Source organism: Aureobasidium pullulans, assembly GCF_000721785.1.
Source record: "Aureobasidium pullulans EXF-150 unplaced genomic scaffold scaffold_4, whole genome shotgun sequence".
Lineage (NCBI taxonomy): Eukaryota > Fungi > Ascomycota > Dothideomycetes > Dothideales > Saccotheciaceae > Aureobasidium > Aureobasidium pullulans.
In genome coordinates, this window is record NW_021941024.1 from 1,077,661 (window position 1) to 1,102,326 (window position 24,666).

A 24,666-nucleotide genomic window follows, 5' to 3' on the forward strand; every position below is an offset into this window, starting at 1 on the left:
GGAGTCCCAAAAGAGGCAAAAAAGATGATTCCGCCCGGGCTCGAACCGGGGACCGCCTGTGTGTTAGACAGAAGTGATAACCAACTACACCACAGAACCGTTGTTGAAGAAAACACCAATTGTAAGGTTTCCATCCTCATTGTGATGGTATCACTAGTAGGAGAGGCCGGCGACAGGTAGGAAGTGTTGGTGTCTAGGGGACGTTGCTGATCATGCTTGTTGTGCTCTGTCATCCATTGACGTTGCTAGTTGGCTTTGCGGTCGATTCGTAGAAGAATTTCCGAAACATCTTTCAAGACCCGGGGAGGCCTATGCCATATCCATTGCATATGTTCGAATAGTTCTCAGCCACCCAGACACTCTCCGCAGTATGTACAAGTAGTGATACAAGTATGGCCATATACACAGGCGGCAGTCCCGAAGTAGACAAGGGCATCCGTCCGAATCGAGGTTCGCAAACGTCCACTACACATGGCTTTCTCTCAGTGTGCGCTTAATGACCATAAAGTGCCGTGGAAGTTGTCGATGTCAGAGAAAACCGCATTTTTACTTCGCACAACAACAATACCCACGCAAGTTACGCATGTGGCGCTCTTAGACTGGCCTCACCAGTTCCAAATTCCAACGCAATTCTTCCCGTGACGTCGCGTAGGCAATCCTGAGCCGTTACTGTGCATGAGGGCAAGGTGAGGCGTGAATTCCTCAAACGTATCATGCACAACCAGCAAAATGTCCGAGAGCAAAGCTGGGGCTCCGCGGCCATGAAAAGGTGTTTCAATTTGGCGAAGGATGAGGGAAAAAAGGCTGCCAGTCTTTTGACATGGTCTAGAACAATGTCAGCATTGTAGCAAGCGGAACACATGCAGGTTGGTCGATCTTCTCACGGTCTTTTGCGGTCTGGTTTTTTGTGTTGTTCGACTGTTTTTCCGAATTGGGGTGCAATCGGCGATGGGATTCTTGGACCACAAGCCAGAATTCGATGTTTTGACCCCAAGCAATTCTTCGGAATTCTTTCGCCTGGTGTCGGCGGGTACCGGAGCCGCACCGCCGCTGTGTACGTACGAAACTCCTTTGATGACTTGTCGCTTGTTAGCCGGGAGCTGGTGTCCGCGTCCGCTGGTCAGTAGAGACCTTTCGGATTCACCGCAGACGTTTGCCACTGCAAGCCATCGGGCGAAATTTGGCTCTTGTGAATGGTCGGACTCCTCCTCGCATAGACTGACCTTCAAGACTACATGCAGAGGATGTAATTGAGAACTAGCTGTACGGCAGTCTGGTGATACACGTATGTAGAGGGATCAAAACGTTACGAGGGCCTTAACGACTCGTGCCAAGTGGTGGATCCTTCGTCGGATCTTTGTCCAGGATGTGGCTGAAGCGGGCCCAGAAGCTGTCAAAGTAGAGCATCGCTATTGGGGTTGAAATAAATAAGAGTCTCAAACAGGTGGTTTGGCGGAGACGCGAAACCTTTTTCCATATTCCAGAGATGCCTAAGCGGCTTATATGAGCTCTGGGCAAGACCATATGGGAAAAGTACTTCTCCCTCACTGTCCCGATACTGTTCAGCTTTTGTCACTTCCTTCGTCAAATCGCCGATTCCTAACATACCAGTCACCGCTTTCACAGCCACCATGGCGCCCAATTTCCACATTGAGACTGAGAATCTACCACTTAATCGCTCCGCTGGATTTCAACAAAAAGTTTTGGATGGCATTCAGGACCTGCTGATGGTTCTGGCTGTGGATGGCCGCATCCTCTACTCATCACCAATGAGCTTTCCATTAATTCAAGTCGACTCGGAGAAACTTGTTGGACACTACATGCCTACCTATATGAAGGTCGACGATATCCCCGTGTTTCTAGAGGATTTCAAAGACAACATGGCAGCTGGAAGACCATGGAGATACCATCACAGACTACGACGACAGGATGGTACTTTCGCCATCTTTGAATCGACATTCAAACCATACACCGAGAACTTGGTCTTCGAACAAGCTGGTTTGAAACCAACCAAGATGTGCTTGATGACTTCACGACCTTATCCAATTCCCAGTACTTCATTGATGGACTCTTTTCTGGAACATTGCACAACACACATTCGCTTGACTGCCCAGCTGGCAAAACTAAAAGAGGAATCTCAGACGATCAGCCAAAGCACAACGACAACCGCCGTGGCATATAATCAGAATGATGATACGATCCAGTGTGCAACTCTCACTGTGGAGACGTCGACGGTGAGTTGTATTCCAAACATAGACACATCAATCCGAGCTTGGCAAGAATCCGAGATTTGGATTGTGGTGCTATCTTCTGCATAATTATCTACACCATTGTCGTTGGAAGAAACTGACAATGTATGCAGCCCTCTCGAGCCTTGTCTGTCTCCAACGATAAAACGACTACTGTGTCTATCTCAGGTTCGGTCTCTTCTCGCAAAAGAACCCTTTCAGATGCGTCAACTTCGACGAAACCGCAGGTGGACTCTGTAGTGGGTGATGTGGGGATTGAGATCACAACCTCTCGTCTGCAAACGATGCAGGAGACCGGTGGCTGGACAGCTAAACCACGCACGAAGAAGCGGAAAGAGGGGCAACTCAAGGAGTTCCTGTGCAAAGAGTGCGGGACTGCTGATTCTCCGGAATGGCGAAGGGGCCCTTCTGGGCCAAAAACACTCTGCAACGCTTGTGGCCGTAAGTTCTTGTGATCGGAGTGTCTTCCTTGATATTCGTTGACGATTAATCCAGTACGCTGGTCAAAAGCTCAGCAGAAACCCGCGTCACCGCAATGACCACGAGAGGAGGAATCGAACCAGTGGCAGAGCAATGCCGGCGTTGCTCCAGAAGCTGTTTCCACATGGCATATACTAGCAGGACTGGTAATGAGCCAGATTGCCTCCCGAAAAGCGAGATAATATTGATGGATCCAGCCATTGTGTCATTAAGTCCTTGATATCCAATCTATTGTTGAAAGGTCGTGAAAATTTGATGCCGCCCCAAGGGCATTCGCTCAGTCAATCCATTCCATAGAAGTGCCGTAAGGCGTGCTCTGCCTCTGCGAAATATTGCTGGGCCTGGTCTAATAGGATCCTGGCAGAGTTGCACAGAGTTTGTTTTGAATCGCCCTCGGTCTGGAATGTGTCGGTGACTGCTGTCATTTGCTCAATTCGCGCACAGGTGGATTCGACCTTGTAGATGCCTAGTGTTGCACTGGGACCTCTAAGGAATTGTGCTTTGCTCCATAGTTGCTTGACATCTTGGGATTCTCTGTTTGCTCGATTAACATCGATAATCGAAGATCAGGTTGTCATCATGTATACTGACAAGCATGCATCCATTTCCAAGAAAGTCCGTTGTGCGAGTGTAAAGAAGTCGCATACCAAGGAGCGCGTGAAATATTGTTCGTCTTCATCATCCAGCTCCAAGATGTCGCGGAATATCGTCACGTTGACAGCATAATCGAGCTCCGGCAACTTCGAGATTTGGTATGTTCGACCCTGACGCAAGAGCATGTCAGCACAGGAACTCTGTCAGATCCTCTGAAGAGGGCACTTACGCCGGCAGCCGTTGATTGAAAGGCATGTGACATTTGAGCGTGTTGTAACATTTCGAAGGAGTTTTTGGTCGGACGTGAGAACGAGACAGGTCTTGTGGATTGTGTTGAGCGTAGTCTCGGACAAGTAATGTGAGAATGGTGTCTGAAGCGGGGCGGGGCACCAAGGGTAGATATTAGAAGCATCCAATGCAAAGGCAAGCAAAGGCTAACTTGACTGGTTGGAGACGCATGCACGTTGTCAAATAGACGCTTGGATTGCTTAGCCGCCTGAACATGTTCACCTGCATATCCTGATCGATCGGCATGTGCCTGCATGCCCTCTGATTGACTCGGATTAATGACCTCTTGCCTCTTGTCAGCCACTCTGCTTATTTTAGAGAACCGGTCTTGTTCTCAGACGTCGCATGCTTGCGAGGATTGTCCTCCCGCAGCTTCAGGTGTGTAAGCCTTGAGCACCGACACACGCTTACGGTTTATTTTGTCGAGTCGGTGCGAGATGAGGGAAAACATTCGCGGAATGACGTCGGCTTCTCGCGTGCTCGCGACACTTTGACAAGGGGGCTCTTTCAGCTCGGCAAGTCTTCCCCCCCAAAAGCTTACGTGCGTTGGAAACCACCCCCTGCTCAAAGTCAAAATCCGAACACTCCGGGGAGGCCGTTCGCTGTCAAAAAGATTCCACCGCTGTTCTAGAGTCGTGCTCTGTAGGGCACAAACACGGCTGGTGTATTGAGCCTGCAACCAGCGAAAGTGATGAGTTGTTCTATAACGACAATCGTATGTACTGCGTATTCTTTGCAATCACACATTGACCACTGACGACGGCGCTGCTCGTGATTTCATACCCCGTCGTGGGGACGTTCGGGATTTGACTTCAGGGCAATGCTCATCCATATATCAACATGACAGCAAATCAGGTATGAGCCAAGCGATTTTTGCATGGGATGATTATCAAAAAGTGGGCTCCTCGTCGCAGATATCACAGTCGGGTCTCGGACTGCTATATTGCATGTCTCCATGAGATCGAATCGGTCCAAGTTCCGCAGCGGAGGCGGACGAAAGACCGTCATAGCCGCTCCTCCTCGACGAGTTTCCGGCCACAAGACGTATTACATACTATATCTAGACGAGGAAGCCCTAGATGCGACTTGTGAAGACGACGACACGGAGGATCAAAGAAGCAGGTGTCAAAATATGACAGGCGAGAACTGACTGTATCCTGTGGAGTCATTTGTTAGCGGAAGACGGCTATCCGTGGTTGCTCGCGAGCTACGAGTCGTGGGCAGCAGCAAAAGCGAACGTGTTTAAAGTTTTGACAGTCTCATACACGTGGCATAGCGGAGGAGACGAGTCCGTGGTCAAAGGTCAAAATGCTTCATCTGTCGATGGCATCGAACAGCGCGATCGGACGTGAAGGGTGTTAGGTGATGGTATGTACAGGACTGCTTAATAGGGTTGAGGTTCGGCAGTCTGACCGAAGGCTTCTTTGATCGACCAACGTGGCAGGGACAGGGAATACGGATCGACTTTTGATCAGGCAGTGTCTTTTGCGTTGCGTCTTCGGGAGGCGGCAGCGACCGAGCGAGAATAAATGAAGGCCGGCGAAGTGCCTTGAGGGCAGAGTCGGCCGGCGTCCACGCTTCTGACTTGGACAAGCAGCAGCAGCAGCAGCAGCATGACCATGATTGACAGACTCCAGATCGAGTTTTAGACACAGACAAGGGCGTACGGATCGTGATTGTCACATGCGTTCCGATGGCAGTCGCCATGTCTCGTTGTTGTTTTTGGCAGGCGGACTTTGTTGCGAAGCTTTGACGACATGATCGCATACCCTTTCTTGGCGGAATGATGCGTTTGCGTTGCAAAAGTTGGAAGCAATCGTCAGGCACAAGTCGCGCTCAGAGTGCACCACGCGACTACTCCTGGACCATCTCGATTTGCGATCTTGCACAGACGAACGAGCAACATCATGGCAGACGTGCGCTCGCTCCTGCGTAATGAGCGCGCATCGCGCAGAATCAACCACCCTCACGCAACTTACTCGGACTCTGGCAAGCTGCTATGTGCCGTCTGCAACCTTCAGATCAAGACCGAGTCGTTATGGGACAATCACGTCAAGTCACCGCAACATACCGCGCGACTGGAATACTTGCGCGCAAACCCTCCACCACCCACAGCCGCGCCACAGACCAAGAAGCGCAAGGCCGGTGAAAGCGATGATGAGGGCAGGAAAAGGGTCAAGGCTGTCCCTGGTGGCTTTGTGCCCGAAGGGTTCTTTGATGCCGCCCAAGAGGACGAGGACCAGCATGAAGTTGACGACGCAAACACACCAACTGCTCCATCAATACCAGACGCTGCATCCGCCGAAGCGCACACGACACAACCCACCGCACCTGCACCGCCCCCTGCGCCAGATGTCGATGAAGACGAATGGGCCGCTTTCGAGCGTGAGATGGCTGCTACCCAACAAAATGCCTTGCCCATCATCAGCGCATCTGCCACCATCTCGGCCGCCCCTGTCTCGGCCGAGGAGCTAGCTGCCCAGGCTCGCGAGGAACAGAGCGCTCAGCGTACCGCAAGAGAAGCCGAAATAGAGGCTGATACTGAGGATGCTGCGCTTGCCATGCAACAAGAGTTCGATGAAATGGAAGAGTTGGACGAGAGGGTCAGACGCTTGCGTGAAAAGAGGGAAGCCTTGCGACTTTCCAAGCAATCCGAAACACTTCCAGATGCTCCTGCTTCGATACCAGAAGCAGTGAGCCAGACAACAAAAAGTCAAAATGACAATCAAGAGGAGGATGAAGATGACGATGACGAGGATGATGATTTTGACGACTGGACCTTTGGCGCTAGGTAGGTAGTAAGGCACTTTGCCCTTTTCCTGATACCCGCAATGCTACCTAACTGCCAACGCTCCATTAATGAACTTTCTCTAGAGTACCTTGTGTAAATCTTTCAGGGGCTAGTGACACACACATCATGCATTCGTGCTCTCACAGCAAACCAGCTTCACATTGTGCATTCTTATGGCTATCTACTAGCATGCTACAATGCTACAAGGAACCCGTTGACCATCTCAGCCTCATAATTCATCAAGTCCACAGCTGCCAAAATACACAAGAGTCTCTAGCACCCAGGGGAGGCCGTCGAGAGCATTATGTGTTACCTCTCTCGGAAACTCGTCTCAGTTTCGAAACTTCTGCATTTTCACCAGCAGATAATCTGGTAGAACAAGTTGCAGGGAATGTCACTCCAGCCTAGGCTTCCACTGATCTGTCTACCAGGCCCTGCTCCTTCTCTTGCTCCACGAACGTCTTCTTACCCCAACCAAACCACTTGCTCATCCTCTTGGCAATGCTTCTCAACATGATTGGGTTGATGGTAGCCACAGGATGAGGACGATGAACCACAATCGTATTGACACCCTGACTCTTTTCAAGCTTGAGCGTGACAGCACTGCCCTGACTCTGCAAGATACTGAAACCGGCGTCCGTCATGGCCGCCAGGAAATGCTGCCAGGCAAAGCTGCGTGAAGAGTCTTCGCCATTTTCTGGGAACATGGCTTTGAATATGGCAATGTTGTCGCGTCGGACAGCGATCTTAGATGGCTGAGAAAGGTTTATGGCAGGTTCGACGGGTGCTGGCAAAGTTTCGGTGTTATCTTTGCTTACAGAGCGTGAAGATCTGGTTCTGGTCTTGCGAGCTACAGGTATCTGAGGCGAGGTGCTGCTATTATCGCTGTCATCGCCCCATACAGTCTGAAGCACCAACTCCGCATCCACAGTACGTTTTTCGCGGCGAGCGAGCTGGCAGAGGACGTGCTCACGTTGAGCTGCAAGCTCGGTCAAATGCTTTTCGCTTTGAGAGAAGCGCATGAGACCATCAATGTCTTCCTTGATCTAGAACAGCAGATGCTAGTCAGCAATGTCCTCACGTAGGTGACTTCGATTGGCGATAGTGTCTGTTCCGTCGATACACTTACATAGCTTTCAGCAACACCACCCTCGTTACGCAACTTGTGTGCCCAGATGGTGCGCATTTCCGACCAGAAAACATCCAAAGCCTCGTGAGAAGCTGTGGCTCCATCCAACCATTCTTGATTCTTTCTTCCACGAGGCCACGTAGACTGGGTGCAAGCACGTTCAAGAAACTCTCCCAATTTGTCACCAATCTCCTTGTCCGCGAAAGGAGGGTTGATCTTCTTGATGAACTGGTCTCGGCACTCTTCCTTCAACAACTTCTTCGCATTTTCGTGGGTAATCTGACATTCACGGATAGGACGTGACTTGATAGAGTCCATGACCTCGAACAGGACTGCCATATCGCTCAGTTGAACAAGCAGACTTTGGCTGATTCGAGTTGCCTGTTTGCGGTCGGTCCGACACATGTAATCTATAATGGCAAAGTTGAGAGAAGGATCCATGCTCAGAGGACGGTATGCGTCGTAGCCGAGAGAGCTGACGGCCCAGTACAACATGTCGTCCGGAAAGTAGTCATCTTTGCTGAACTTTCGATCATGCTTGTTGGACTTACCATCACCCTGGATGTTGAGATTCTTCTCGAAGCCGCGCTGATAAAGCAGACTGCCTTCAACGCCCGATTCAAAGACCGCAAAAGATTCCAAGCACAAATCCCAGACAATCGAGACAAAATACTCGTACTCTGCCCGAGCTTCGGTATCTGATGGACACTCTTCGATGGCCTGCAGCCACACTCCCATCCGCTTACTTTCACCGTTCAACTGACGCCAATACATTTCTCGTTGAAGAGGAATGAGAAACAGCTGGTCGACAAAGTAAGGCCATCTGTCAGAGCCTGAGAAAGTCTCGAAGAAGTGCGCCGAGGCCAGCTCACGAGCACGAAATTGGACATAAGCCGGATCCGTCTGAAGAAGCTCAATCTCGTCTCTGGCAGCACGATGACGGGATGCAACGAACTCAACGATAGCGTGGGGATCAAAAGAAGGTGGAGCGGAGAAGGGCTTGATAGAGTCGGTAGACCAAGCAGAGGTAGTGCCGAATCTGGAGAAGTCCGTCTGGACCAACTGAGACCATTTGGGATGGAGCTCATAGATCGGAGCTTCATTGGCCTCTGCCAGCAACCCAGACACAAATCTACGCAAGAGGGCCATCATCCTAGACTGCGCCGTGAAGACGAAGTATGCCTTTGTAAAGCCCATGATTTCTCCACGATGCATCTGTCGAGCGTTCCAGCTGACAAGCTTGCCATAATCAGGACCTTGTACAAGGACGCACTGGGGATTGAAGACGTGATCAATGGGTCCAAAGCACTCAGCTAGAACGACATGGGAGCTGTCAAATGAGATCCACTTCTCCGGCTCGTTGACAGTGCGATGATGTAACAAGCCTAGAAGGAGCAAGGGATCCTCAGACAGCATCTCTGCATCGAGGTATGGAAGAAACCATGTGTCCCGGAATCTGTTGACGACTCCTTCAGGATCTCTAGGATGAGGCACTCTCTGAACACGAGACACCTGCTCGGTTTGGGTATTAAAAAAGAGGGCTTGCGAATTGGGTCCAGTGTAGTAGACGTGCTCATCTTCGCTGTGTGGGTAGTTGACGGCATTGAGCAGATGGACAGCTGCCCACTTTTTGGGGTAGAGAGAGCTGTGTTCTTCCAAGAAAGTGAGACGCTTTTCACGCGACTTCTTGCGCCATCTTGTCACGACGAAGTCGGCATGAGCAGCCAGCGAACTACGGAGAGAGGCCGTGTTTTCTTGGATCGCTTCGGTCAGGGCCAAAATGGACTGTTGAGCAACCGCATTGCTGACGCGGACAGTGGCAGGAAAGAACTGCGGAAAACACTCCTTGCAATCGTCTCCGCAGTCGAAAGGGCTGACTGGAGGATCATCTTCATCAATGACAATGCCGAGAGATGGTTGGTCGCCATCATCTGCGTACTTGAAGTTGATAACTTTGTCCCGTATCTTCAAGCGATACAGAGTATCTCGAACCATCCACATTCTGGACCGACGAGGATGATCCTTGTGAGGGTTGTAGACGATCTCAGTAAATGATGGCATGGCTGACTGTAGTTGTATTGCAGATGATAGCCAACCGAAAAAAGGAGTGGAAGAGGAAGCTGTTGATATACATTCGCAATAGTTGAGGCGATTTTATCAGTTGAGGGGTCGTATGCAGGCAGCCGGGCGCGTATGCGCAATCAATATAACTGGAAGTGCAGCTGTGAGAGTCAGTCTCAAAGGCAAGCCATCACTTATCTTTGCTGTTTTCGTGCATGTCCACAAAGACCATCGCCGACTGGTCAACGATGCGCGATTTTGATCCGTAGACGTTTGTCCCATAGCGATTTACGGTGTCCTCCGAATTAAGAAACATCTACCAGAGCCATGACATTGAACTGGTGTGCCTTTTGTCCTGTCTCGTTCTCAAAACATTGTCGAATGAGACCGATTGCTTTAGAGTCAAAGTCTGACAGATCATCGGCTAAATGTGTGCGTTCAAGGGGACCTCGTCTATCACCGTCAAACTCGTACAGCTTGCAAAGTGTTAACGATGGCGCGAAACAGGTATAGTGCCATTCCACATCGGCCTCAGGATCTGAAGGTGGTGCAGTATATCCATCGTTTGCTGCAGATGCATAAAGCAGCTCTAGCTCTCCAGACTCATCCAAGAAGCTCGATCGCTCTGACGCTGATGTTTCTACCAGTCTTTGTAAGACGGAACCAGGTTCTTTGTAAAGTCAATATCTTGCTATATCTGTAAGTCATCAATTAACTTACTTATGAAGTCCTTCGCGTGCCCGTTGCAAGCAGCATGGAGCAAAGCATAAAGACCACACGCATTGTGGATAGTCTGTTTGAGGAACACGATGTCCGACTGGTCTGATATGGTATCAGCTTGGAATTCTTCAGCAACTCTTTCAGCATCGTAGGCCGGTGTAGTGGGAAAGGCTAGCGTGTATGCCAGGACTTTGCCATCGCAGGGCTCATCGAGAGAGAACAGTTCCCTGAACACAACGTGATCGGCGAGGCCAAGCTGATGACCCAGGGTTGTGAAGATGTCAGGATCAGACTCAAGAGGAGTGAAGTATTTGCTGTAGCTTCTCTCGGCCATCATGCACTTGCTGAGCGAGATCAATGTGGAAGTGTGAGATGAAGGATCATGTAATCGTGGCTAGGGTTTATGATGATGATGATGATGATAATGATGATGATGATAATGATGATGATGCCTAGATGATGCCTAGATGATACCGATCGTTCTCAACAGTATTTGCTAGTGCTGATGCCAAGACTTGATCGCTCCTTCCAAAAAGCGCTCAACATGTGACACAAGCAAGAAGAAGAATGTCCATCATCATAAATGAATCACAAATGGCGAGTCGTATTCATGCAGTCCAAATCGGGTTCAATGTGTGTTCCAGCTGCTCTCGTTGTAAGGAAAATGGCGATTATCGTGGATCTTGTTGTTGCACAAGCGGAGTCACGCCTCATTAATCTCGAGAGCGCTGGTTCCAACCTATCGATATTGATCTTCATCGCAGGATTTGAAAGAGTCGACCGGGGATAGATGCTGCGGACCAGAAGGATTGGACACTTTCTCTTGTGGTCGCTCATGATTGGATGGTGTTATGAAACCTGCATTCTAAAGACGGCTAAACTGCGAGACTACGCGACAAGCGAGATGGGTGCGACTGCAGCTAAGGCTCAGCACTCTAACAACAACACCTCTCAGCCTCCACTGTCAGCATGGCGGTAGTACTAATCACAAATCCTGATCAAAATACATATCATGGACGACTTCCTGCTTGATCTCGCACCTGAGGTGCTTCACTTTCTTCTGGACACTTTCCTCTTGCGATTTGTACCGCCGGGCCGCTTCCATACCTCAGAATGTATGGCACCCTGTTTATCTCGCTGATGTATGTCAGCACAGCGGCCGCTCGATGCTACAACCTTCAAGGAACAGCTCCGCCAGACGGTTCCTTTGTAGCTTGTAACCCTGATGCCGAAGTCAGCGCGTGTTGCGTGAGCAATCTGCTATCATGACACAGCATACCGCCAGACTAACATTCTCAAAAGGCCAGTAACAAAGCACAGCCTGATATCTGTATGCAGGGCGGACTCTGCTATGCAACAATGGACTCCTACAGTGGCTATCTGTATGGGAATGGTTGTACCGACCCTACGGCTAGCGATGATGCCTGTCCTATCGTGTGTCCTGCGAGTAAGCATATTACACGGCGAAAAGAAACAAGACGAGATTGTCTGATCAACTCAACAGAAGCCAATGGCTGGAAGGCCTTCAATGTACTCCCCTGTACGATGAGTACTTGGTGTTGTAGAGAAGCGTCAGACAGTACAAATTGCTGCAACAACTCTGCCATGATAATCAGCGGAACCGCGACTTCTTTACTTGGACGCTTCATTGACGGCGTCATCCCTGGCTCATCAGCGACCTCGAACAGCACAAACACTACCGACACAAACGCCACAACCACAGCGACGACCACAATCACAACCACTGCGTCAGCTGAGTCGGACTCGAGCAATACTACCACAGTCGTCGGTGCGGCTGTCGGTGCCGTCTTGGGTGTCGCTTGCATCATCGCACTGGTCGGAATGCTCTGGATGATGAGAAAAGTCAAGAACTTGAAGAAAGAGATGCAATCCCTCAAGCAAGATACCTACGCACCTAGCTCGAACGCTGTCATGTCGCCTCAACAACCATACCATGTACCGCAAAACGCAGGTCCCACGACGCATGCATACGAGGCGGACTGGAACAATGGGAGGTATGAAATCGACGGCACGGGCAAATAGCTCGAATACTAGGCGTGTTGTACATAATGAGTCGCTTAGCTAAATTTCCATATTGAGATGACGATGGATGAGGATTGCAAATCTTCAGCTAGATCACAACATATATCTGAAGCCGTTCGCCTGCTGCACAGGAGTAGGTCCGGAACTACCCATCGGCTTCCCCTGGTCCAATCTCTGATTCTGCCTCCTCAAATAAAAGTAACTGGCAGTAGCGCTCAGGAAAGCCACAACTGCAGCGCCCAGATTCACCGAAAAAGCAGCCACATATCGAGGAGAGTCGTAGTAGAGATAGCTGGTCCAGATGTTGGGAGTGTTGCAAATAGCGTTGATGATGGCAATTGAAGCCGCACGTTTGACTGCCGGTTGTGATAGTGAGCCTGAAATCCACGAGAGCTGGCAAATGGCAGAGCTGTAGAAGGACAATGGCATCAGGCACATCGCGAAGTAACGTGCACCGACATTAAGCGTGCTGACGGCAATGATGTTTGCCACGACCGTAATCGTCAAGGGCAAAGCAATGTGCAGATAGCGTTCTCCCATCTACATTATCTTATCAGTCATTGCACTGCATATTGGAAGATGTGACCACTGACCTTATCGCTGTGGAAGCCGTTACATAGCATTGCCACCACACAGAGAATGAATGGCGGCGCAGTCAGTACATATGTCATGTTTCGGCCAAACCCAAGACCACCAACAACGGTGGGGAAGAAATTGTTGACTGCAGCTGCAGTATACGTAGCGTAAAGGGTGCCGCACATGAGCCAGGTCTTAGGGTCCTTGACCGCAAGCAAGAAGCCTTGTAATGCTGTGACCTCGTTCGATTCGTCTTGCTGCTTTTGATCTCTTTCATAGTTCCACTTCAGCCAGTCAAGCTGTTGTTGCGAAAAGGTCCAGATCTTCTTGTTGGAGTTCGGAAGATAGGTGACAAAACTGTCTGCTGTTAGGCCGGTGTATGTGTGGTAGTGGCTTGTACCATTCACTTACGCCAGTGCTATGCCTATCGTGATGACACCTTCAATCAGGAAGAGCCATCTCCAGCCTTCCAATCCGGCGTGACCGTCGAGCTCAAGTATGCCAATCGCCAGCAGTGTTCCGAAAGCATTACCGAGCTGAGAACCAGAATAAAGTATAGCAGTACGGAGAGCAACTGTGATAGTTAGCAATGCCCAAGGCAATTCGATCATGTTGTCACGTACTCTGCTTTCTGTTGTAAAACATGGACAAGTAGTAGAAAGCTCCGGGGAAGAATACAGCCTCAACGAACCCAAGCATGAAACGACAGGCAAGCAGACCGCCGAATGAGTGCACTGCGGCAGTAGCTGCTGAGACTGCACCCCATCCCACGACAGCACTACATATCCACACAGCTGGCCATTGAATCTTACTGAGCACCAAGTTGGAGGGTATTTGCATGAGGACTAGGATTCACTGTCAGTATAGGCCATAGGCACAATCGGAAGTGACATACTGTATCCTACGAACAGAATTGACACGCATGTGTTGTACTGTTGGACAGACATGTCCAAGTCGACCATTATGTTGGCCAACTTACTGGCAGCGATGTTCTGACGGTCCAGATAGTTTCTAGCACGACTCATCAGTACACATGTTGACTGTTCAAGCGGCAGTATTACAAGATGTAGAGAATAGTCAAGGCGGGCATGATGATGAGGTCCATTTTCATAGTCGTCCATTTGCCCATCTTGGTCAACTCATGCGTGCTAAGCTCACGCAGAGACTCTGGGAGGTCTTCGAATTCAGTCTGGACATGATGCTCCTTGTCGAAGTCCTCGACGTGTTGTACGGCAATCTTGTTCTCGTCAACCGACATGATGACAATCGGTCTTGGCTCTCGTCTTTGTCTCTGTTCACAGAATCGCAAATAATTAGATGAATGAGAGAAGCATCGAGTCGAGTACTTATGTTGGATCCGATACCAGAGAGATAATCTGGAGGCGCTCTCCATAATTAGCATGTTACCCCATGGGGTGTCCAACGCAGATCGACCTGACCGTCGTCACCAATGTTGTGTCAGAATGGTGACCCCCAAGAGCAAGGAGTAGGATTGGGAAGTGCGGGGTGTGACCCCCAATTCCAGGGCAGATCTACAATCGTCCAACGATAATACCCAAGCAATCGGTCGTGAATCGGCGCAACTCTGAAATCACTTTTGTCAGAGCATTGTCGAAATTTGAGATATCTACCAAACTTGTAACACGAAAACGATGTCTGGTGTACTGAGTCTGTTTTCCCTCAAAGGCCGAACAGCTGTTGTTACAGGTGCCACAAGAGGAATCGGACAGTCTTTGGCATATGCTTTAGCAGAAGCCGGGGCCGACATCGTTTTGATACAGCGAGACTCCAAGAGTGTTACCACCAAGGAGCAGATAGAGAAGCTTGGAAGAAAGGTGACCATATATGAGGCAGATCTTGCAAACCATGATCAGATCAAAGGCTTGATCAAACGAATTGTATCAGACGGCCACGATGTGAGCATTTTGGTTAATTGCGGCGGCATACAAAGGCGTCACCCGCCGCATACATTCCCAGACGAAGATTGGAACGAGGTATGCCGATTCTGCCCATGCCGCTGGCCGTGATAGCTGATAAATTATTGACAGGTGCTGCAAGTCAATCTCAACACGGTCTTCACCCTTTGCCGTGATGCAGGCGCCTACATGATGACCCGAGAAGGACCTCACCGTGGCTCGATAATCAATGTAAGTCTAAGACCCTTGATATCGAGCTATAGCTTCGTACTGACAGAACAAGATTGCTTCTTTGGTATCCTTCCAAGGAGGTCTCAATGTGCCGGCCTATGCTGCTGCCAAGGGAGGCGTAGCACAATTGACAAAGGCGTTATCGAACTCCTGGGCAGCTCATGGCATTAATGTCAACGCCGTAAGTGTACCCACTCGTTGTTGCGAGATCAAGCTGATAACCTGTGCAGATTGCACCCGGATACATACACACCGACATGAATGATGCCCTGATCAAGGATGAGAAGCGTGCAGCAAGTATCCTGGAACGTATTCCAGCTGGTCGGTGGGGCTTGCCCGAGGACTTTGCTGGTTCAATAGTGTATCTCGCCAGCCGAGCAAGTTCATATGTATCAGGAGAGATATTGACAGTAGACGGTGGTTGGATGGGTCGATAGTCGCTGGCGCAGCAATCATAGCAGTACATTGAGTTAGTCTTTCTCGGTCATCATAGCTTGAGTTGATAACAAGCGTACAGCATACATCCATATGCAATATTGTTGTGCTATAGAGTCCGTCGCACCTGTAGCTGCTGAAATGCACGATGATCATGAACCAGAGTCGTGTCTGGCGAGAGCGCAATGTCGGTCAAGAACGTACACTGTGAAGCGTTGTCACAGGCCGTGGGGGTCAAATCGTCCGGCGATCTCGAGCACAAGAATATAAACGATGCTGCTTCGCATATTTTGTGTATCGATTTCCATCCAGATCAATCAACATGGCCCCAACATCAACTCAGGAGATTAGTGGTGCTAAGCCTGTACCAGCACTGAGCACCGGGACGAAGCTGGAACCAGGCATCTATGTTCCGACCGTGGCTTTCTTCAAGGAGGACGAAGAGGTAGACATCGAGACGACCCGCAAGCACGTTACTATGTTAGCAGGTAGCGGCATCAAAGGCATAGGTCTGGTAAAGTTCCTTTTGGTATGAGCAGTCGCTGATGCTGATATAGTCACACATGGCTCTAACGGAGAAGCCGCTCACCTTAGCCATGAGGAGCGTACATTGATTACTCGGACGACTGGACAAGCACTTGACGACTCCGGCAAAAAAGTCAAAATCGTCGTTGGCTGTGGAGCTCATTCGACAAGAGAGACCATAAAGCTTTGCAAGGATGCTGCCTCTGCAGGCGGTCACGCCGCGCTGGTCCTACCTCCAAGTTATTTTGCTTCGCTACTGTCTTCGAAGCTTCTCCTTGACCACTTCCGGAAGGTCGCTGACGCCTCGCCCATTCCCATTCTGATCTACAACTTCCCAGCAGTGCAGAGCGGAATCGACATGACATCGGACCAAATCATTGAGCTGGCCCAACATCCAAATATCGTAGGCGTCAAACTCACTTGCGGCAACACAGGAAAGCTGGCTCGTGTTGTGGCTGCTACCCACGACTCAGGTTTCTTGACTTTTGGAGGTTCATCGGATTTTCTTTTGCAGACTCTTTCGGTGGGAGGTGCCGGTGTGATAGCTGGCTTGGGCAACCTTGCTCCAGCTAGCAACGTGCAAACAATGCTCGCATATAAGGCTGGAAGGCTCGAGCGTGCACGCGAGACACAAGCGATTTTGGCGGAAGCGGACTGGGTTGCGATCAAGGGCGGGTTCGTGGCTGTCAAGATTGGACTGAACAAGTACTGCGGTTACGGAGGCGAACCGAGATCGCCGTGTGCCATGCCCGAGGCCGACATCCAGTCAGAAACAAATGTTGGCTTTGCTCGACTGATTGAGCTTGAGCGCAGTTTCTAGATGACATCCGTGTTGACAGACAAACAATATTTCCGAGAAGAATAAATGAACAAAAACAGCCTTGGCGAAAGCTCTTTCCTCGTGCGCGCGCGACGCGTCAGTCAACAGCCAGTTTCACCACGTCAATTCCATCCTCAGCGAATGCGGACAACCATCATGGACACGCATGTGCCCTCCGACCTCATCGATCACTGACTGCCGACTGCCATGAGCGCGTCGTGTCATTACTGTCCTTTCAGAAATGACTGAGACTTCGGATTCTGGGGTTTGGAGCGCGGAGTTCGCCGTTTTTTCGACGTTTGGTGACGGTACCATAGTAAATTAGAAGACCTGTAAACATCTATTAGCACATGCTGTAACTCGTTGTCCTCGTCGATATAGGTCCTAAACGAGCTTCTAAAGCTAGCGCTAGTAGTACTGCTACTAATAAGGTCTCTTCGCGAGTAAGGAAACTAACCTCGAAGGCCGCCGTAGCGAAGGTTATAAAGGCACTAAAGACACCTCGAAAGACTACCTTAAAGGTAGTAGCAACATCGACCCCCTCTAGCATTAGGATTCGACTTAAAACTCCTACTACCGAGCCTATTATTACGAGCATTAAGGTAGAGCTAGAGGTAACTAAGGTAACTAATAACGACGTAGTCTCTACCGACGAGGCTTTCGATAAGATATACGGCGACGGTATAGAGGAGGAGGCTAATAATCGGGAAATCGAGCGCCTTAAGCTTAAGAAGTAGATAATAGATCTAGCTTAAGCGAACCGCGAGAGGGCCGAGGCCGCTTAAGCGCTTAAGACTACTACGCGTATAGCGATATAAGCTCTAGAGGAGGAGGCTACTTAAGCGCTCGAGAACTATAAGTTCGTTAGTAAATAGTAGGCTATGTATAGTAAAGAAACACTAGATACCCGTACCTTTAATTTTAACTACGCCGATAGTAGAGTCTTTAGTCGATTTTAACTATAGATCGACGAGGTAACCGCTAAGTAAGTAACGCGAGTGTTCTTAGCTAAATTTAAGTTGTTCGCTATAGCGATGTTCTTGCCTTTAAATCGTAGTGCGCATATGTCGACGACTCTATGCGATAAGGGTAATTAGGAGGTACTAATAAAGTAGCTAATAAAGTAGTATAAGAAGGGCAAGTTAGAACTACGCCTATCGGTTATTACGCATTTAACTAAGCTTAAAGAGGACTTAGTCGTCGTTATAGCTAGTTAGAAGCGTAAGGGAACTGCTACTAAGATCTAGAGGCTTAACATGCTATTAACACTTAATGCCGAGCGCGTAAGAGGCAACTATTACTCTAATCTTATGCTTAAGTAGATCTATACGCTTAATAATGCCCTCTACTCTAGCGACTACTATTTTTAGAAGGGGTTAAACATTACTTAAAATCATTACCTACTTAATAACATAGTTATTAAAGAGTAGTCTAGCGAGATTAACTCTAGTACCTCGACCGTCGATACCCCCTCTATTAACATCGTTATAAAGCTTAAGAGGCACTTAGATACTCGAAAGTTAAGGAAGAAACAGCAGTTAGACCCTCTACTATAGCTAGTAACCCCCTAAACACTAAACGACATGCTTAACCTTATAGCTATAAGTATAATGTCTTAGATGTAGCAATTGTAGCAGTAATACTAGCTCCTATAGCTATAGCACCTTCCGCCGCCTCGCCCTCTAGTATTCGCCGTACCGACCCCCTCCGTACTAGTATTAAGCCCCCCTAAGGCCGACTTAGAGAATACGTTATAGGAATTTTTTATATAGATAAGAGGTAGTAGTAGGTAGTAGAGCTTAATAGATAAGGTTAACAAGGTTAAGAGGAAGCTTAAAGAGGAGGACTATAACCTAGATAGCATTAAGGACATAGATATCGATATATAGACGAAGGTTTAGGAGTTTAGGCGAGGTTTACTTAGTCGAGTATAGAAGGAAGTTATATAATATAAGAGGGCGGTGCGGAGCCTATAATTTAGCCATTTAACTAGAGGATATGCTTAAATAAACGACTTAGTTCGCCGACTTATACCCCTCTAGCTCTTAAACCCCTATCTTATAGATAATAATACCCGCTATAGTCGAAATAAGCTCCCGCATGCTTACTACTAGCCCTTTATACCGCTATGCGTAGGAACACCCTAAAGTCGTTAAATAGAGGTGCTAAACTAATATGCCTCTTAATCTATGCCTTTAATATAGCAAACAAGAGCTCTATTAGGTTTAGATCCGGCGAGTATAGCGGTAAGAACTCGAGCTCGTACCTAGCTTCCGTTACTACCTTAAAGACCTCTACGGATCGGTAGATAGAGGCATTATCTATAATTAGTATTAACCCTACTAGCAGCTAAGGAAGTACGTCCTCTAATAGCTATGCGTAGAAGATCTTAGCATTAATGCCGCCTTAATAGATTAGAGGGTTACCGATATAGCTATCTACCGTTATTGCTAGTAGTATTAACTACCTCTTAGATCGCTTTAACGACTTAAACTTATAGCACGTAAGGCCCTTTAGACTCTAGCCGTACTTCCTTAAGCTAGTACGCTTATTAGTACCGCTCTTATCGATAAACACTAAGCGCCGTCTACTCTAAAACATCCGTCTACTTCGCTAAAGGGCCCTTAATAGTTTACTTCGCTTAAGCGCCTTCTTCTTAGCCTTCTTCCTCGACTACTAGCGCCGCGTTATTAAGTTCTATATAGAGGTAAGGCTTAGCGCTACGTCGAACTTATTAAGAATAAAGTCTTAGATCTTATTAAGGTACGCGGAGGGTCGGCCGGTAAGGTATTAGAGTACGAGCTAACGACAATAACTAGTTAGTTCGCGTAGATCTACTCGTTCTAAGTTACTTACCTCCTTAGCCTTATTACTTAGTAGTCTCGGGCGCCCTTTTACACTACCTAGATCTAGATATAGCTCGCTATGCTCCTTTAGCGTAGCGAGGAGCCTATATACCGTTAGCGGACTAAGCGACAACGTTTTCTAGATACTTCTACCGTTCTAACCGGCCGCGTAGAGCGTAAGTATCTAATTCTAAACGAATTTAGGCAACTTAGGCGACATGGAGGTATGTTATTTCTCATTATTTCTATTTACTATGGTACCGTCACCAAACTGACAAAATCCGTAGAAACACCGTGCTCAGGAACCCCGCAGACCGAAGTCTCAGTCATTTCTGAAAGGACAGTAGCCGGTACCCCCAAATGTCCCCCCATGCCCCCGCTGCGGGGTCTGCATCCTGAGATTTGCCATACATTGCTTGGGGGTCATCTGTAGATCAGCTCTTGCTTTCTCTTGCAACCATCCAGCCTCTCAGCGAGCCATGGCGGACAGTCCACCGATCTCGGATTCGCAGCAAAAACGCAAAAGAGCGAGTCGAAAGAACACCCCAAAACGGTTCAGCTGTGATCATGAAGGCTGTACTAAGGTATTTACACTCTGAGTCAGCCCATTGTCAGAAGGTTTAATGACAAGCCAGATATATTCTCGACTTGAGCATCTCCAACGCCATCAGCTAAATCGTGAGTCAGATTGTGAACATCGCATAGATACGACCGCAGATAAATCACAGCGGCACCGAACCTCTTCGTAAAGACTTGCTTGACATCGTCACGAGGCACGAGAACTTGGAGAGCTAGAGTCTTGCAAAATATCGGTGCGCAATCATCGGCTCTAAGCCAACCCACTGGTTCTCAATGTATCGTGCCTCATAGTGGCGTCTCTACAAGATTAGGTGCTGTTGGCTTTCGCATGCTTCGTGTTTATGTGAGTCTGACTGGACCTGGCCCCCCTGACGTTTTTCAGACAAGCCCAAAGAAGTATTTCGCTGCCAAGCAGAGGGTTGTGGCCAGACCTTTGTGCGACTCGATCTTTGTATGAGGCATCAGGCTAGACATGGCGAGACTTCAAAATCAACAGACCGGGATGCTGGCATAATGGTGCGCGAAAGCACATATGAGTTCTCCGCCGAACCTGCCGACGAGGACAGCTCAGGTCCTCGCATCGTCGAAACAGACGTCACAATCAGCCAGCCTACTGCACAAGATACAACCGAGGATCAAAGTATACCATTGGAGATAGGAACAAACATCTCTGACTGGATGCCGACCGGTATGCTGCAGAATAATGCTGAGTTTGTAACGACGTGTCAACATAGCAACGAAAACTTTGCGACCTGGCTGTTTGATAGTCCGGGCTCTCAACAACAGAATTTTGACCTGTCCAACTTCCTTCCATATATGGACTTTGGCATCGATTACTGCTCCCCGATTAACGATTTGTGGCACTTGGACTCTAGCAACAATGCTGCAAATCCTCCAGTCAGCGACCTGTCGCCAACAATGGTCGTAACGGAACCGACGTTCCAAAGTGCTGATCAATATGGCTGCAACAGTCATACCCGTGTCTCTGTCCAGTGCAGATCAAGGGTGGTTCAAAGTATCAGCCTATTCCTCATGAAGAAACGCCCACCAGGCATGCAAGATGTTCTCCAGGAAGAAGATCTGTTGTTCGGCTCCAACGGACGTGATCTACCGAATCTGACAGTGAAAGTCTTGGAGGACTGTTTGTCTAGCTTTTGGACATATGTGGCGGTTCAGATGCCTATCATCCACCAACAGACTTTCTCAAGCGACGATTGCCAACTTCTTCTCCTTCTCTCGATACTCATGCTAGGAGCGGGTCAGATAGTCCGACTCCATCCGATGAAGACACGAGACAGCCACCGACTTCTCGCGGATCTTCTAGCAATCAACCTTCGATGGGAGATCTTTCCTGAAGCAGAACCTCCCATAACCTTGTGGGTCGCCCAGTCGTTGCTGCTTCTTGAATTCTATGAGAAAATGTTTTCGAGCCGTCGACTGCACGAGCGCGGCTACATCCACCACGCCTCGACTTTAGCTTTGCTACGACGCGGTAGTCCTATGGTTGGCCATGCCGAAGACGAAGAGCCACCAACACGTTGTCCCTCCCCTGGTTTGAACATGCAACAGAGCACCGGTGTCTCGAAGCAACTCAGCTGGTGGCGTCGCTGGGCTAGAAATGAGTCATGGCATCGCGTGGTCTTTGCAGCCCTTCAGATGGACACTCTGCATGCCATAGCCTTCGGGCACGAGAGTTCGCTCCTGCCTTACGAGGTCCGGCTTCCGCTACCCTGTGATGATGCTCTCTGGTCTGCTCAAAGTCCTGAGGATGTCTGGCGGCTGGAAGAGACGTTTTTAATGCACGGTATTAGCCAGCAGCCGTTTCTGGACAATTTGAAGCGGTGCCTGCATGGTCATGAGGTACGATCAAATCACGGTGCGCGGATTATCCTCGGTTCTGGCCTCCTAAGCGTCGGTTGGCATATCAAACGCCGTGAGAGAAATCAACAATTTCTGGACACGATTCCCTCTGCACAGGAGCAAGAACGCTGGCGAACGTTGCTTCTCAATGCGTACAGTCATTGGTGTCAAAGCTTTCAAAAAGCGCTCGAGAAGTCGAAAGTACACAGTCGGAAGCATGAGAACATCCGAGATGTAGTGTTCAACCCGATTGTTCTCTTCCGCTTGGCGTTTATCACGACACACATCGACATTCTAGATGCTCAGGTCTTCGCAGGCTATAAGCGCTTACTCGGCCGTAAAATCACAGACAAGGATTATCTTGGGTGTTCGACAAGAATGCGAAGCTGGGCTATGAGCAACTCGTCGAGACTGGCTGTCACACACGCTTTCGAATTTCTCGACGAGACTCTTCTGAGAACAAATTCGTCCAATGGGGTACAAGGGTCTGACCAAGTTGTGCCGACCGGGTATACATGTCGCGCTGATGCATCTAGCTATCGCCCATGGGGCTTGTACCTTGCCGCGCTGACGATCTGGTCGTATCAGTTTGCATCGAGGGCCTCTCATACCTCTTCACAAACGCCATATGTGTCGGATCAGACCTTGTCACAAAGTATGGCCTATGAGTATATTCGGAGATGTACTAGATCTGGCGTACATGCTTTTTCCGGCCAGATGTCTGCTCCAGGATGTGCTGCAGTGTGCAAATATCTGGCAAAGGACTTCGCGAATGCTGAATGGGAACTACTGCTAGAAGCATCTAGAACACTGGATTCGTGTGCGTCTACTATACTAGACAGATAAGCCGGACTTACTTTTACCACTCTCTAATCGAGCCGTCCGGACCGAAGAACTCCTTCGGAGGCCATGGCTGGGTCTCTGCCGATATCTTGCGGATCATCTCCTCATCCACCTCAATGCCCAGTCCTGGTCCCGTAGGAGCTGCAACATGACCACCGGTGATGGCGAAGACTGATTGATCCTTCAAGTAGGTATCGAGATCTACATCACCCGCCTCGGTATTATAATGCATTTTTTGAGACATCTCTAGGATGACGAAATTGGGCGTGGAGATTCCAATGTGCAGTGACGCGGCCTAGTGGGGTAGGTCAGTATTTTCTACTCGATGCTCTATTTGAGAGGGTTGCTGGCATGCAACTTACAAAGGCAATTGGACCGAGGGGACAATGCGGAGCACTCCAACTTGTCAGCATACAGTCTCTGGCATCCAGATACTGGGAAACTCACATCGCGACGTCGTACGCTTCTGCCATATTAGCTAGGCGTTTCGTCTCCGAGATGCCACCAGCATGAGCAATATCAGGCTGTAGGATGTCGATCAACCCTGCTTCGAAAAATGGCTTTGCATCCCAGCGATGATACAGACGCTCGCCAAGGGCAATCGGAATGCTTGTCTGCGCGGCCAGCTGCTTCAGTGCTTCAGGATGTTCCACTCTGCACGACACAGTCAGCACAACACACGCAAAATGGTCTAGGAAGTCTTACAAAATTGGCTCCTACAAGTGATCGCAAAGTCAGTGTTTTCTCTCAATCTGTAAGCATACAAGTCTTGACTCACCTCTATGAAGAGAGGCCGGTATGGCTCCAAGGCTTTCGCCAGCTGCTTGGCCATTGGGCGATGAAGACGACCATGGAAGTCCAGACCAGCATTGAGGCCGAGGTTCTTTACTATCTTTAGGCGCTCGACTGTTGCGTCCAACACAGCTGCATCGTCGAGCCAGCCAATGTCCTCGGTGGCGTTCATCTTTACGCAAGTGAGACCCTGCTCTTTCCTTGCTTTGCTGCTTGACTGTCAGTAGTGTGCCAACCTGCCACCAATTCGATGACCTACGCAGCATTCTCGATATCAGCAGGTCTATCGCCGCCGATCCAGCAATATACTTGACACTTTTCTCGGACCTTACCTCCCAGCAATTCATATATTGGAACGTTCAGGCGCCGTGCTGTGTTTTCCGTCAGCAGTGGTTCATCCTGTCCACGCTATTGAATACGGACCTTTCAAATCCCACAAAGCAATGTCAATGCCAGACAGAGCAGACATGAAAACAGGTCCTCCTCGGTAGAAGCCTGGCCGCAAAATCTGGTCAGATACCATCTTCGGTCTTGGATGCTTCTTTGACTTACCGAGACGCCAGATCAGCTGCCAAATATGCTCTATGCGACTGCATTGTGTTAGTGAATGATCAAACCTGTCAAGCTTGTACGCACTTTGCGTCCTGTCCGATCAAGCGAACGATAATCTCATCCAGAGCTCCCTCCACTGCCAAAGTATGGCCTTCCAGAGTGCCTTCTCCCCAGCCAACTTGGCCATCTTCATCGGTGATCTTCACGAAAAGCCAGCGCGGCTTTACCCTGAAGTATTCGATGAGCTTGATCGGTGCCATGTCGGAAAAATTCGCTTCGATTGGGAGTCACGCGAATGTTCAGGATATGTTTGACGACACCAGTTCAAAACACCCT

The 24,666-nt window shown here is 49.2% G+C and overlaps 11 protein-coding genes across 11 annotated transcripts; 6 read left to right on the forward strand and 5 right to left on the reverse strand.

Moving 5' to 3' along the window:
- Positions 1-1,459: 1,459 nt before the first annotated feature.
- On the forward strand, positions 1,460-2,704 carry M438DRAFT_314224 (uncharacterized protein; the record flags this gene model as incomplete). Its single annotated transcript, XM_029902595.1, has 2 exons — positions 1,460-2,203; positions 2,440-2,704. Exons 1-2 carry the CDS (start codon positions 1,632-1,634, stop codon positions 2,702-2,704), a joined length of 837 nt encoding a protein of 278 aa, XP_029763392.1. The 5' UTR covers positions 1,460-1,631.
- Positions 2,705-3,010: 306 nt separating this feature from the next.
- Positions 3,011-3,603, reverse strand: M438DRAFT_372742 (uncharacterized protein; the record flags this gene model as incomplete). The annotated part of the gene is made up of 3 exons (XM_029908368.1): positions 3,011-3,263; positions 3,321-3,493; positions 3,553-3,603. The coding sequence occupies 3 exons, from the start codon at positions 3,601-3,603 to the stop codon at positions 3,011-3,013; spliced, it is 477 nt and encodes a 158-aa protein (XP_029763393.1).
- A 1,915-nt stretch (positions 3,604-5,518) lies between these two features.
- M438DRAFT_353231 (uncharacterized protein) lies at positions 5,519-6,308 on the forward strand (the record flags this gene model as incomplete). Its single annotated transcript, XM_029906854.1, has 2 exons — positions 5,519-6,214; positions 6,279-6,308. 2 exons carry the CDS (start codon positions 5,519-5,521, stop codon positions 6,306-6,308), a joined length of 726 nt encoding a protein of 241 aa, XP_029763394.1.
- A 298-nt stretch (positions 6,309-6,606) lies between these two features.
- On the reverse strand, positions 6,607-9,744 carry M438DRAFT_164823 (uncharacterized protein). Its single transcript, XM_029899068.1, has 2 exons — positions 7,532-9,744; positions 6,607-7,448 (listed from the first exon to the last, which is right to left on the reverse strand). Exons 1-2 carry the CDS (start codon positions 9,590-9,592, stop codon positions 6,807-6,809), a joined length of 2,703 nt encoding a protein of 900 aa, XP_029763395.1. The 5' UTR covers positions 9,593-9,744; the 3' UTR covers positions 6,607-6,806.
- A 153-nt stretch (positions 9,745-9,897) lies between these two features.
- On the reverse strand, positions 9,898-10,646 carry M438DRAFT_332996 (cysteine proteinase; the record flags this gene model as incomplete). Its single annotated transcript, XM_029903561.1, has 2 exons — positions 9,898-10,262; positions 10,313-10,646. 2 exons carry the CDS (start codon positions 10,644-10,646, stop codon positions 9,898-9,900), a joined length of 699 nt encoding a protein of 232 aa, XP_029763396.1.
- A 641-nt stretch (positions 10,647-11,287) lies between these two features.
- M438DRAFT_164894 (uncharacterized protein) lies at positions 11,288-12,402 on the forward strand. Its single transcript, XM_029899069.1, has 3 exons — positions 11,288-11,560; positions 11,615-11,759; positions 11,817-12,402. The coding sequence occupies exons 1-3, from the start codon at positions 11,426-11,428 to the stop codon at positions 12,353-12,355; spliced, it is 819 nt and encodes a 272-aa protein (XP_029763397.1). The 5' UTR covers positions 11,288-11,425; the 3' UTR covers positions 12,356-12,402.
- On the reverse strand, positions 12,128-14,189 carry M438DRAFT_314234 (MFS general substrate transporter; the record flags this gene model as incomplete). Its single annotated transcript, XM_029902596.1, has 6 exons — positions 12,128-12,895; positions 12,949-13,288; positions 13,343-13,505; positions 13,555-13,776; positions 13,827-13,942; positions 13,993-14,189. 6 exons carry the CDS (start codon positions 14,187-14,189, stop codon positions 12,449-12,451), a joined length of 1,485 nt encoding a protein of 494 aa, XP_029763398.1. The 3' UTR covers positions 12,128-12,448.
- Positions 14,190-14,583: 394 nt separating this feature from the next.
- M438DRAFT_292224 (putative 2-deoxy-D-gluconate 3-dehydrogenase) lies at positions 14,584-15,515 on the forward strand (the record flags this gene model as incomplete). The annotated part of the gene is made up of 4 exons (XM_029901774.1): positions 14,584-14,925; positions 14,980-15,078; positions 15,125-15,259; positions 15,309-15,515. The coding sequence occupies 4 exons, from the start codon at positions 14,584-14,586 to the stop codon at positions 15,513-15,515; spliced, it is 783 nt and encodes a 260-aa protein (XP_029763399.1).
- A 320-nt stretch (positions 15,516-15,835) lies between these two features.
- M438DRAFT_268417 (dihydrodipicolinate synthetase family protein) lies at positions 15,836-16,858 on the forward strand (the record flags this gene model as incomplete). The annotated part of the gene is made up of 2 exons (XM_029900252.1): positions 15,836-16,022; positions 16,071-16,858. 2 exons carry the CDS (start codon positions 15,836-15,838, stop codon positions 16,856-16,858), a joined length of 975 nt encoding a protein of 324 aa, XP_029763400.1.
- A 3,325-nt stretch (positions 16,859-20,183) lies between these two features.
- M438DRAFT_268776 (uncharacterized protein) lies at positions 20,184-22,989 on the forward strand (the record flags this gene model as incomplete). The annotated part of the gene is made up of 3 exons (XM_029900283.1): positions 20,184-20,288; positions 20,340-20,382; positions 20,666-22,989. The coding sequence occupies 3 exons, from the start codon at positions 20,184-20,186 to the stop codon at positions 22,987-22,989; spliced, it is 2,472 nt and encodes an 823-aa protein (XP_029763401.1).
- M438DRAFT_292233 (mandelate racemase/muconate lactonizing enzyme family protein) lies at positions 22,989-24,664 on the reverse strand. The gene is made up of 9 exons (XM_029901775.1): positions 24,415-24,664; positions 24,331-24,368; positions 24,202-24,273; positions 24,038-24,149; positions 23,765-23,987; positions 23,692-23,702; positions 23,434-23,640; positions 23,349-23,382; positions 22,989-23,281 (listed from the first exon to the last, which is right to left on the reverse strand). Exons 1-9 carry the CDS (start codon positions 24,588-24,590, stop codon positions 23,003-23,005), a joined length of 1,152 nt encoding a protein of 383 aa, XP_029763402.1. The 5' UTR covers positions 24,591-24,664; the 3' UTR covers positions 22,989-23,002.
- Positions 24,665-24,666: the final 2 nt, after the last annotated feature.